General features: G+C 37.1%; 1 protein-coding gene across 1 annotated transcript in view; it reads left to right on the top strand.

Moving 5' to 3' along the window:
* The first annotated feature begins 5452 nt into the window (after positions 1 to 5452).
* Positions 5453 to 13270, top strand: part of NUP133 (nucleoporin 133) — a 30277-nt gene continuing 22459 nt past the window's right edge. The window contains exons 1-6 of the mRNA XM_070950948.1: positions 5453 to 5706; positions 7407 to 7525; positions 9134 to 9237; positions 10226 to 10333; positions 11773 to 11904; positions 12077 to 12247. Of these exons, the coding sequence (XP_070807049.1) occupies positions 5534 to 5706; positions 7407 to 7525; positions 9134 to 9237; positions 10226 to 10333; positions 11773 to 11904; positions 12077 to 12247 (807 nt within the window). The 5' untranslated portion in view covers positions 5453 to 5533. The remainder of the gene's footprint in view (positions 5707 to 7406; positions 7526 to 9133; positions 9238 to 10225; positions 10334 to 11772; positions 11905 to 12076; positions 12248 to 13270) is intronic.

The raw sequence follows: 13270 nt of genomic DNA, 5'->3' as shown, positions 1-13270 counted from the left end.
AAAGCATCATTCTTGCATAAAATGCTATCATTCATTTAATCCCATTTGCCTCATTGTAGGCAGTTGTGGCAAAGTTGCTAATGTAAATGATGAAAGTACAATATTTTTCCATGGTCTTTGTTAAAAAGTAAAAGTAATTCCCAAGGACGTCAGTTATTCTCTTACACATAATATGCTAAAGCAAAGCTATATGAACAGAATGATGATGGCAACATTTCCTAATTGGATCAATAATAATAAATTTGGTGAGATGGGAAATAATTTTGCATTGAGATTTGCTTTTGTTGTCTAACTTTATGGCCTGCAAGAGTTCTGAGCTAGTTCTCTATAAAGAGGTGCAAAAATGAAGTAATTTGGGTGGGTCTACAATATGATGAATAAGAGATTATTTATTCCCAATAAATTATCTGACTTAAATTGATACTACCTTAGAAAGTATTCTGTTATTAAAATGAGAGATAGTATACAGTGGTAACAATATCAAACTCTGTTATGAAAAGTGCAGTACATGCAATATCATCATGTAAACACATGTATGCATGCTGTGGCATTTGTAGGCTTAGCATTAAGAAAGTGTTCCCTTGGCAGCTATTCTCTGGTCCATCTTTCAATTTTCCTGGGAATATCAATTTTGCCCCTCAAATTTTCCAATAACCTGCCTTTCTATTGGAGTAGAGCCCAACCAGAGGTTTATGAAAATTTTGCAAAAATAAGAAAATCATTGTGAAATCACCCATATTTATCACAAATTAAAAGAAGAATTTCTGAAGTTTAAAAAGAAAATTGTCATCAAACTTGATACAGAATTTTTCGGAATTGGCCTGACCAGAGTTTATCTGTGTTCTTTTCGTGTCATTCAAATTCTACATTATAAAATTGGATTTAATAGATTATTTGGAATAAAAGGATGTCTGTTAAAAACAAATTTTCCAATGATGTAATTGACATTTTATCATGCTACGCATCAAGTTATATCAAATTATTATACAAACGTCATAAATTGAGATAGATATGAATTATATATATGAATTATAGTGTTTCAGAAATGATGGGGGTTGTCCAATGTTTGGGAATGAAATCCAAAGTTCAGTTTTTGCCCTTTGCATTCAAAGACTGTTGAATGATGGTCAAGAAAATTGAGGTTTTAGGATACATACACAAAACATTCCAACTGTTAATTAAATATTCACCCAGTTTATTAGACTCACATTCCACCCTGAGCCAAACTAGCCATACCAGCTGGATTTGTACAACACACTTGGTTATAATGTGTTATTGTTTATCATTTCCCAATTCTGTGGAGCATGTGGACATAGCCAAAAAAACCTGTGTGTGCATTACAGTGCTCGTTTCTGATGTAGTGAGGTTATTTGGTCTATTAAAAAAATAATAATTTACAGAGCAGTTATCTTCTAGCCAAATTAATAAGGCAGTCAATAGGTTTCAGAGCACTCTTCAACTAAACGTTACATTGTTTAATGATTAAACAATTAGGAATTTGTGTCATGAATGAAAACCCCCATTGTAGGCTATAACAATTTTGGAAATGTTGAAAAGAGATATCCAGAATTTTTTTTAAAATGTTTGACTCATAATCTCAACCCACACATCTTAAAACTATAATTTTTGGTTTAACAAATCAGTTTTCTGATGTGCATCTACACACAGCGCAAACATGGTATCTGCAGAATCGGAAGCATCAAACCACAAGCTCTACCCTCTTTATATGTGGACACACAACACATTGAAGAGGTAAGAGCTTGCAGCATGATGCAGTTCTTGCCATTTATCTCCACAGACACCTCTTATATTGTGGAAACATCCTTTCCTATCATATTCCCATAACTTTATTCTGGAATATCCTTTTTTGGAGCTCAGACTCACCCCTCCTCATAGTCCTTTAGGACTAAAAAGTGAACTATTCCAGACAATGTTTCCTTAATTTTATATATTGCACATTTTAAGTTATTACAATTTTCTTTTAATTTTGTTGTCATTTATGTAGTTGTTTTATGTGAATGGTTTGACTCTCATTCTAGTATTCTTTGTTAGCTGCCAAGAGTCAATCACAGTCAATCACAAGTCAAACCAATAACTGCCTTCATCTTGTTCCCAGGTCATGGGCAAGATTTCAGATGTTCTGTTAACTACCATTTGTTCACTTTTTTTTTTTAATTTGATTTATATGCCGCCCTTCTCCAGAGACTTAGGGCGGCTTACAATGCACTAAGCAATAGCCTTCATCCTTTTGTATATTTATACAAAGTCAGCTTATTGCCCCCACAACTGGGTCCTCAGTTTACCTACCTTAGAAAGGATGGAAGGCTGAGTCAATCTTGAGCCTGGCGAGATTCGAACCTGCAGTAATTGCAGGCAGCTGGTCTTAATAACAGGGTGCTTTAGACCACTGTACTACCAAGGCTCTTGGTTGAACTTGTTGAACTTGTGACAGCATTTAATAAGTAGTAGTTACAACTGGTTGTCCTTCTCACCAGCATAACATTCCCAGAGTCATGTGAATGTGATCCAGGTGCTTGGCAACCAGCCTAAATTTCCAACTGTAGCAGCATCCTACAAGCACACAATTGTTATTTGCAACCTTCCTTGCCAATTTCCCACAAGCAGAGTCCATGGGGAAAGCTGTCAGGAAATTAGAAGTTGCAATTATGCAAAGTCTATTAACCAGGGATTGCTGGAATTGCCATTGTTCACATGACATCATGCTTTACAACCTCATTGCTTAACAGCAAAAATTCTGGTCACTTTTACTATTGTTAACCAAGGACTCCCTGTACTAAAATAGCTTACTTATTCCAGCATATAGAGCCATGATAGTGCAGTGGTTAGAATGCAGTACTGAAGGCTACTTCTGCTGACTGCTGGCTGCCAACAATTTGGCAGTTCAAGTCTCACTGGCTCAAGGTTGACTCAGCCTTCCATCCATCTGAGGTTGGTTAAATGAGGACCCAGATTCTTGGGGGCAATATACTAACTCTAAATCACTTAGAGAGTAAGTCTAAGTGCTATTGCTATTTAGTTAAAAGCAGAAATCGAACTCTTGGGCACCTGAAGGGCAAATGACAAAATATTCATGACACAAACTTTTTTTTTTTTAATTTGATTTATATGCCGCCCTTCTCCGGAGACTCAGGGTGGCTTACAGTGCGTTAAGCAATAGCCTTCATACTTTTGTATATTTTATACAAAGTCAGCTTATTGCCCCCACAAACTGGGTCCTCAATTTACTTACCTTAGAAAGGATGGAAGGCTGAGTCAACCTTGAGCCTGGCAAGATTCGAACTTACTTTAATTGCAGACAGCTGGTGTTAAATTACAGTGCTTAGTCTGCAGAGCTATCCAGGCTCTTTCACCTCTTTTCAAACTTATGTTGTGATGCTTGCATGCAGATACTTAAGGGGTGGCATTTACATCAGGAATATCATGATACCTTTCATCATTTTGACATAAGATCCTGCAGACTGTTGCTAAAATATCCAATGTCTCTTTGAACTTTTGCCTTAGCTGGCAGTCAGAAAACTGGGAGTGGCTGGGAAATGAAGCAATAAGGCTCCAACCGGGACAGAAGATTTTATGCCATAATCCTCAGCATCAACAACACACATTTGGCTTTCCCAGACAACTGTCTGCCTGACTGTAGAAATGGATCAAATAAAAGAATACATATTGGGAAGTTCATGTTCGGCTTCTCAAAGTCGTCCATGGGTCCAATCGAGAGGTGACGAAACACCCATAGATACATTATCATAACGTCAGGGACTTACTTAGGCTTAGAATAACTTTATTGTCACTTTGAATGTACACTAATCATACATTTAATGCATACATTAAAATGAAATTTCGTTGCATACAGCTCTCAAAGGGTCACCACCTCCAATATACACTACATAAACATGACAAAATACAGAATTATGCATATACCCTCATATTATATGACACAGGGAAACAACAGTAGTTTGGATGCATAACATCATAAAATAAAATAAATAAAAGCATAATTAACCCAGACAAGACCGAGTGGCTGTGGGTATTGCCTCCTAAAGACTATGTCGATTGTCCATCCTTGGTTTGGGGGGGAGGAGAAATTGTCACCCTCAGAACGGGCTCGCAATTTGGTGTCCTCCTAGACTCACAGCTAAGATTAGAGCAACATCTGACAGCTGTGGCTAGGGGGACCTTTGCACAGGTTCGCCTGGTGCACCAATTGCGACCCTACTTGGATCGGGAGGCTCTCCTCAGTCACTCATGCCCTTGTCACCTCACGGTTAGATTATTGCAATGCGCTTTACATGGACCTACCCTTGAAAAGTGTTCGAAGACTACAGTTGGTCCAGAATGCAGCCGTGCGAGCTGTTGTGGGTGCACCTAGATAAAGCCACATTACACCAATTCTCCGCGAGCTGCACTGGCTCCCTATTGGTCTCCGATCACAATTCAAGGTGTTGGTTATTACCTTTAAAGCCCTATATGGCTCAGGGCCAGGTTATCTTCGAGACCGCCTTTTGCCACATAGCTCCCAGCAACCGGTAAGATTCCACAGAGTTGGTCTTCTCTGGGTCCCATCAGCTAAACAATGCCGGCTGGTGGGCCCGCGGGGGAGGGCCTTCTCTGTGGCTGCCCCAGCTCTCTGGAACCAGTTACCTCCTGAGGTCCGGACCATCCCCACCCTATTGGCCTTCCGAAAAGCGGTGAAGACCTGGCTTTTCCGGCAGGCCTGGGGCCATTGATCTCGCTCTTGTGATCTGGTGAGATCCGGCCATGAATGGTGTGCATGAGTTTTTAATGTTTTTAATTTTAAAATGTTTTTTAATAATGATTTTTTAAAATGTATTGTGAGCCGCCCTGAGTCTTCAGAGAGGGGCAGCATATAAGTTGAATTAATTAAATTAAATTAATTAAATAAAAGCATAATTAAATTAATAAAGCATAATTATTATACCATTATAACCTTAGACTGTCTACTGTCGACCTCTCCCCATTCCTAAGAGGTCTCTAAGGGGTGTGCATAAACGCACCAGCGTGCCCACCGTCCCTGTCCTAATGTTCCCTTTTATTCGTATCCATTTCATGTATTCATAATCATGTTTATATTTATATCTGCTATCTAATAGATGCTTGACGAAAATAAATAAATAAAATAAATAAAAATAAAACATGTACATGGCGAAGGAGAGCGCGGCGCCTGGAAAGCTGCTGCCAGAGTCCCCAGTTTGAAATATGCTTTAAAATGCTGCACCATCCAATACCGCCTCTCCTAGCCTCCCGCTACTTTTCCTGCTCATTACACTGCTGTCCTGCCCACAACACACACACACACCCCGCTTTTCTGAGTTAATTGGACCAAGACAAGGGGGCGGGGAAATCTCCATCCAATCCCGTGCTCGGAGGAAACACGACGTCATTTAGATGCGCCGGTTTTGCTTTACGAGAAAAAGAGACAGCAACGGGACTTGAGAAGCTTGGGATAAATTTTTTTTTTTATAACGGCTCCTCGGTTTTTCGCACCGAGGCGGCAATGTTTCTTTCCACTCCCACCTCGCCTCACACTCCAGGCGGCGGCGGTGGCTCGGGCCGAAGAAGCCTCCGCCCCGGAGGTAAGAAGAGCCAAATGCTGGTGACCCCGTCAGTCTCTTCCCCAGCCTTCTTCTCGCCGGCTACGAGGAGACACCTCGGTTCCTTCTCTGCGCGGTGAGTACTCTGCCCCGCCCATCGGTGGGTGGAGCCTAACCGGGCCCTCCTTCCACGCGATTGGTGCAAGGGGCGTCTGGAGAAGAAAAAAAAGGGGGGGCTTGTTTTCAGGGGACAGGTGCCATTTTAATAGCAAAAGAGCAAATAAGTGTTGTGGGGTGTGTGTGTGTGTGGGGTTCACAAATCCTGGGGTCGCTCCAATTGAGGCAGGAACACGAAGGCGTTTTTCAAGGAAGCTCACTCCCTTGGAAATTATGTGTGGTCCCTTCAAATGCGGTGCTGTTTTCAGAGGAAAAACGAAGGATTTAAGATTTTCTCTTGTAGGCTGCAAATCTGTCATTCACGAATTGGATGGGGCTCTTTTAAGCTGCCACTTATATAACAAACAAACAAAAATAGTCGCATTTTTTTTTATTTCTCCAGTGTTGGATACGCCTCTTCAAAGGGTTAATACAAATGTACCTTTTATTTCTTGCATTTAAAAAGAAATAAAAGGTATTTCTTGTATTTAAAAAGAAATCTTAAGTACCCAAGAAAGGGGGGATAAGATTTAAAGATAATTCTACTGATCAGTTTTCATCATATGAACAATTCTCGTATTTGTATTTCTAGTGCATAGTGAAACATAACTCTCAAGTTCTGATTTCCAGGCTGACACAATGATAGATTAACCCATTATTTAATATCATTAAATATGCCATTCAGTGTAAAGACCACTTTTTATGTGCTAAAACTAAAATACTTTTATTCCAGAATACTTTTGGTCTAGCTGACCCTTCTTTCAGATTTTTTCTATATTGAGTATATCTATGATTTTATTTATTTTTATTTTTATTGTATTGTTATGTCAGCTTCTGAATGCAATAAATGTGTTGAAAAGCTAATGGGTATTGTGTGTTTGTGTGTCCCGTTTCCTGTTCTACTGCAGTGGTGAAAAACATTTAAGGCCTGGAACTAGCATTCCCAGTTAGATCAGGACTAGATAAGACTATGGTTTGACTCAACGTAAAACAATTTTAAAATTGTTTAATTTGAATTTCTGTTCTGCTTAGTGTCAATGACATTGAAAAGGATTCAGAAGTAAATAGTATTTGTATTTGTTAGTGTTGAATGATTATGCTTAATTTTGCATTTAGGATATTTAATAGAATATAAATAGAAAATTCTATAGTGAAAAACAGTCCATGGAAGTAATAAGAACATAAAAATTATGATGTTTTCTGACTTAACTTCCTTTCTTCCTACATAACCACTTGCAAATTTTCCAATATTGAACTCATATTAACCTTGATTATTAATCATGCTGTTTTTTCAACAATGGAGAAATATATTTGGCAGTGATCAAGCTAGTTACATTTTCAAGTAGATATGACTCTTGCTTTATCTGTGATTAACAACACTCCCTGACTTTAAGCTTGCCCGATCTTTCTTCTCAGCTTCATTACAAATATTTCAATGTTTACCAAATATCAACAGTTTGGGAAAGGGAATAGACAAGTGCAATACTCAGTTTCTAAGAGGAAAAACAAGAAAAAACAAAGTCTACTTTAACTGTTGGATAGCTAAAGAATTCATGCCGTGATGACTGCAAGAATTCATGCAGTGATGACTGCAAGTAATAAAAATAATAAAAATAAAGTAATAAAAATTAAATCAGTTTCATTAATTTCATTATTAAATCATTATTTTTTTCTGCTTAGGTGTACACCTACAAAGGTTGTACATCATCCAACGGGAAGTGAAACTATCAATTATGATGTAAAAAAGTTTGGTTCACCTTTGCCAGTAAAAGTTGTAGAGGCTTTGAGAATGGCTGATGGTAAGTTTTTTTAATTTGATCATACAAATAAATGATAATTATGTAATGGAAAAAATAGAATTTAGAATATTAAATAGCATTATTTTTGCTAGTATCTGTAAACTAGCAAGACAGCAGTGTTGCTGTTTAAGAACTTACAAAATCAAAATGATTCAAACTGTCCTGAGTGGTTTGCATTTCTTCTCGAAGCAAAAATACTTGGTTTGGAAGCCATAACTTATTATTTCTATCTGACGCTCAAATAATTATGTACTTAAAAATATCTTCTATCAGCTGTGCTTAATTATTTCTAGCAACTGAGAAGTGTCAGCAGTTACAGATAGTCCTCAGGTTATAACAGCAATTGAAATTTCCATCGCTAAGTGATGTAATTGGAATTGTTTACAACAGCAATTGGGACTCAATCACATAGCGATGGCTATTCTGGCAGTCCCAGTGTTGTAATCATGAGCCTGGCATCCAAGCAACCAACCAACCGTGACCCTGTAACCAATAGCTGCAACTTTGTGGACTGGTTGTAAATCTCCCTCATTCACTGCCATTGTAATTTTGAATGGTCACTGAATAAGTGGTCATTGAATTCAATTCAATTTATTAAATTTTTATACCGCCCTTCTCTCAGAGGGACTCAGGGCGGTGAACAGCCAGGATTAAAATACATACAGTATGAAAATTAAAATAATTTAAAACATAATTAAATCCATTTGGCTTCCCCAATTTAAAACCCCTTACCCATAAAACAATTTAAAAATTTTAAGCCAGCCCGGCTTGCTGAAAGAAGAAGGTCTTCAGAGCCGGCGGAAAGTACAGAGGTCCGGGTTCAATTGTATCCCTGGGGATAGCTCGTTCCAGAGGGCGGGTGCACCCGGAAGACCACCGGAAGCCAGTGCAGCTCGCGCAGGAGAGGTGTTACATGGGAGTGCCATGTCGCCCCCATAATCACCCGTGCAGCTGCATTCTGGACCAGTTGGAGCCTCTGGGTGCTCCTCAAGGGGAGCCCCATATAGAGAGCATTACAGTAGTCCAGGCGGGAAGTAACGAGGGTGTGAATGACCGTGCATAAGGAGTCCGGATCCAGAAAGGGGAGCAACTGGCGTATCAGGCGAACCGGATAAAAAGCACCCCTGGCCACGGCCGTCATATGCTCTTCTAAAGACAACTGTGCATCCAGGAGGACGCCCAAGTTACGAGCCCTCTCCGTGGGGACCAATGACTCGCCCCCAATAGCCAGCGATGTCACCAGCTGGCTATATTGGGACGCCGGCAACCACAGCCACTCGGTCTTGGAGGGGTTGAGTCGGAGCCTGTTCCTCCCCATCCAGACCCACACGCATAACCTGAGGACTACCTGTATAAAATATAATCAAATTATTTTCTGAAGTTGACCACATAATCATATCAGTTTTATGAGATTGTTACTTTTTGTCAATTTTTCCCTGCTCTTAACATTACTCATTGTTAAAAACTTACATGCCTTGGGTGTCTAATGAAATTCTTTTTTCCCTATAAACTACTTACGGATTTGAGCCATCCTCAGAGAGGAAAGCAAGCCTGGATTTTATTTAATTTATACTTATAATTTATTTTGGAATCTATTATTTATTATAGCTGAGGACGATTTGAGTATGCTGCTAGATGAAAGTGGATGGGCTTGGCTAGTCCATAAAGATAGACTAATTATTTGGAAGATTGGTCAATCATCAATTGCTAAGGTAAAGTAATAGCAAATTGAAATGTATTGAAACAGGCTTAATTATAATGATGCATATGTTCAAAATAAAAACGTAGGCAAATGAAGTGCCTCAAATCAGCAGCATTCTGGATTCTTGTTTACGTGAAGTTGGAATACATCTATATTGCACACGTTCTGTAACATTTAGACTTTATATTAATGAGGAAAGTGGCTCACTTTGTTCCTCGATGTTCTGTTGTTCCCTCCAAGAATGAGACAATCTGAAAACTTTAAGGGTGTATCATATTTGGGGATGAAATTGAATGGAAACAAACCACATCATTCTGCAAATAATAATTTTATATTGGATATCTGATCATAAAAGTGAATAACTTTTCTTATAAGTTGCTATTTGATGTAGTCTCAGTAAATTTTTATTAATTTGTGCATTTTAAAAGAGAAGTAATTATATAAGTTTAACTATTCTTGGTTGAAAAAAGTCTTTGTGATTCTACCGGTAGTAGGCTTCCAAATAAGTGCAATCAGCATCTACTTGTAATATTTTTTTTAATTGAAATGTTTTTTTTAAGTCTTTTAAAAGTGAAGCAAGATCCATATTTATTTGTTAGAATCTAGTGAGAATTATTTTGTAATAATAGACTTTCATCCAAGAAACGTCTCATATACCATTTATAGATATATAGATTTATTTGTAGTGCTAGGCAGATAATATTTCAAATTATTCTCTATCCATTATTGTTGGGGGGTTTTGCACATGGTTCACATTATTTTAAAAAATTAAGTTTTAATGCTGCAGTTCTTTGACACTTAATACATCTTTGTTAAACACTGAGCTCAATTTAGAATACAATATCTTTTTTAAAATATATTTGTCAGCTTTTTAGGGAAAAAATAACTGAGAGTTGACCAAACTTTTCTTTTATTCAGAGCAAGAAACATTATAGCTGACTAATATACACACAGAATACTAAATTAAAGAGTATATATGTATACTTTTTGTGTTACAGTGTTCTATATGCAAAGAACTTCAGTTGCCACCAAGTGATTATATTTGGACTGCACATCTGGTAGCAGTATGCTGTCTTAATGTTCCTGGTGAAGCATCTTCTTTACAGGTTAGGAATATTTAAATATCTTTTGAAGACATTATTATACATTCAATTTATGCCATTGTCATGCTCCATTTGGAAATTATACCGGTACTTACCATGCAGTCAGTAACCTACACATCTTTAAATATGATTTTAAATAAAAGGCTGGGGAATTTCTGTGTTTAATATAACAACACAAATCTAAAAAAATAAGCTTTAATAACTTGATTTTTGCATTCAAAATTCTTCCTCATGGTAATGTTATATCGTGTTTCCCCAAAAATAAGACCCTGTCTTATATTTTTTTGAACCCCAAAATAAGCGCTTGGCCTTATTTTTGGGGAGGTCTTTTTATTTTGGGGCACATGGAGCAAGATGGGGCTCCTCTTGCCGTCTTACCTGATTTCCAGCTCTGCGTTTAAATATTTTTGGGGAGGGCTTATTTTTCGGGGTAGGGCTTATTTTAGCTTTTGCGCTCAAAAGCCTGATTGGGCTTATTATCAGGGGATGTCTTATTTTCGGGGAAACAGGGTAGTTGAAAACAGATAATTGTATCAGTACATATTTACTGAAATCTGAGGCAATTGTTTGCAGGGTAGGAATGTTTGTCTAATATATGTACATTGAATTAAAGCAATCTGCTAATTATAAGTGCTGAAATCACTTGGGTGTACTTTTAATTGCTTTAGAAGTATTCACTATCCAGCTATAGAAATCAATTAAATTTATTTATTTAACTATATCTTATATGCTCTCTATCTTACTATATATAAATAAACAATGTCAGAGTGATTCAGAGCACTATTTTAGAGAATTAAAATAGTCATTCTGTTATGTTATTTCTGGTGCTCTAAAACTATGTCCTAGGGTGAGTATTAAAACATTCTTACTCTGAGATGCAAATGAGATATTAGGATTAAATTAGGAAAGACTTCAATTCATACTAATCTTCTGCTTTAATAATCATTCCATTTTCCTTTTTTATTTAAATTTGTCTTTTTATTCTATAATAATATTTAATAAAAACTTTAAAAATATTCTATTTTGGCTGCTTAAATCACTAAATTGAAAAATCTGTTTTTGTATCTTCTCTCCTAGGAAGGCAGGGGGAACTCAAATCACTTAGTTTTACTCATTTTCATTGACTTTTTTCATAGAGGAAAACTTCTTTGGTTTATTATCTCTGTAAAGTTGTTGTAGTTTGTAATGCACCTAAAATCTGTATTTCTACATTTAAAAAACTATTTAGACCCAATGGAGGATAATATATTGTAAAATCTCTGTTATGAAACACTGCAACACAGATATAAATTTATCTCTGACAAGTTTATAATTCTCAGCAGACTAAAAATTCATTTTTTCTTACATTATACAACAAACTTAGACCTTGAGGCTCTAGACTGATGTGAACACTAAATAATAAATAGAATTAACATGTGTATATATATTTTTATATTTGCAAGTCCCTTGTGGTAATGGCGGCCACTCGTGAAGGAACAATACGTTACTGGCCCAGCCTTGTGCACGAAAGTTCCTATACTGAGACGAATATGGATTTTGGCGGTGCTCTTTATAATTTTCTTACAGCTGTAAAGGTACATTAAAGATGTTTTGTGACAACTTAGTAAAAGTTCTGAAATCTATTTTTTCACTATTTATATATAAAATGAAATAGAGTTATAATTTTGAAGTTGGTTAGCTAGTCTGTTTTTAAAAACAAAATATCAATACAGGTTTTCCAAAAAGCTGAACTGATCTTTCTTTTAGGGCGGAAGCTTTATTTTATCCTCGGCAAGGAGTCAGTTTATCCGACTTACACCTGATAGCAATGGCAAGATTTACCAACATGGCTTAGCTCAAGGACAAGGCATGTTTTCTGGAATAGGTAGAAAAGTGTCTTCACTGCTTGGGATTCTGTCACCTAGTAACGATGAAGAAGTAAGTCTTAAAAATAAAGGTATTTTAATTTTAATGCTGATTTTTTATTTTCCTATTTCTCTCACAGAAAAGGAATGCTTTACAACCGGACTCAGTGCAGACAGATTCCCTAGAACAGTTGGTAGACAACTACAGGCAGCTTTTGGCTCCCCAACTAAATTTGTATTTAGTTCCTTAAAATCTCAAGATCCCCAACTGACATGCAGCAACAAAATGGCCTAATGCTACAGTGTTTCCCCGAAAATAAGATCCTGTCTTATATTTTTTTGAAACCTGAAATAAGCGCTTGGCCTTATTGCCATGCGCTCAAAAGCCCGATTGCACTTATTATCAGGGATGTCTTATTTTGGGGGAAACGGTTCTCGGCTTGTCGTTCGTTCAGAACTGCGATAGGAAATAATCACCAGTAACACACAGAGAATCAGGGTTCTGTCGCAGTTCTGAACGAACGACAAGCCGAGAGAAAGTCAGCGCTGGGTGTAATCACACCACAGCGCTATTTAACAAAATAGGTATTATTTAACGGTATTAACGGTATTATTTTGATTAGTATTCAGATTACAGTCATTAGCAATGCGGTCACTTGAGCACCTTTCTTAATGAGTGCAATGACTTACCAAAATTCCAGGTTCAATTTTGGTTGTAAGTCAAGGACTACTGGTAGCAGACCACCTCTATCTTCAACTGCCTGTTCTTCCCTCTTCTATGAGTTATTGGGAGGTGGACAGCTGTCAGGATCTAAACTGATCATTTGCTGGTGTTTTTGAAATTAGTCTATAAGTTCAGTGGTTTTATAGTACCAGTTATATTTAAATTATAATTTAAATAGCTTTAAAAGCATCCATCAATATGCTGATGATATTAATGTATATGAGAGTCATGAATTAAAACTTTAGATTTTCTAGAAGTGAGCTCTTTTTAATCTAATAGAATCACATATACTTGCAGATTTCTTCTACAGAGAGTACTTCTGATTTTTGATACCATATTTTCCCAGTATTTGCATTGTATTTTAATGTAATT

This window comes from Pituophis catenifer, unplaced genomic scaffold (genome assembly GCF_029215685.1).
Source record: "Pituophis catenifer annectens isolate HBS135680 unplaced genomic scaffold, rPitCat1.0.hap2 SCAF_1, whole genome shotgun sequence".
Taxonomy (NCBI): Eukaryota; Metazoa; Chordata; class Lepidosauria; order Squamata; family Colubridae; genus Pituophis; species Pituophis catenifer.
The sequence above is the reverse complement of the archived record's forward strand: the minus strand, read 5'-3'. Positions and strand labels throughout refer to the sequence as shown.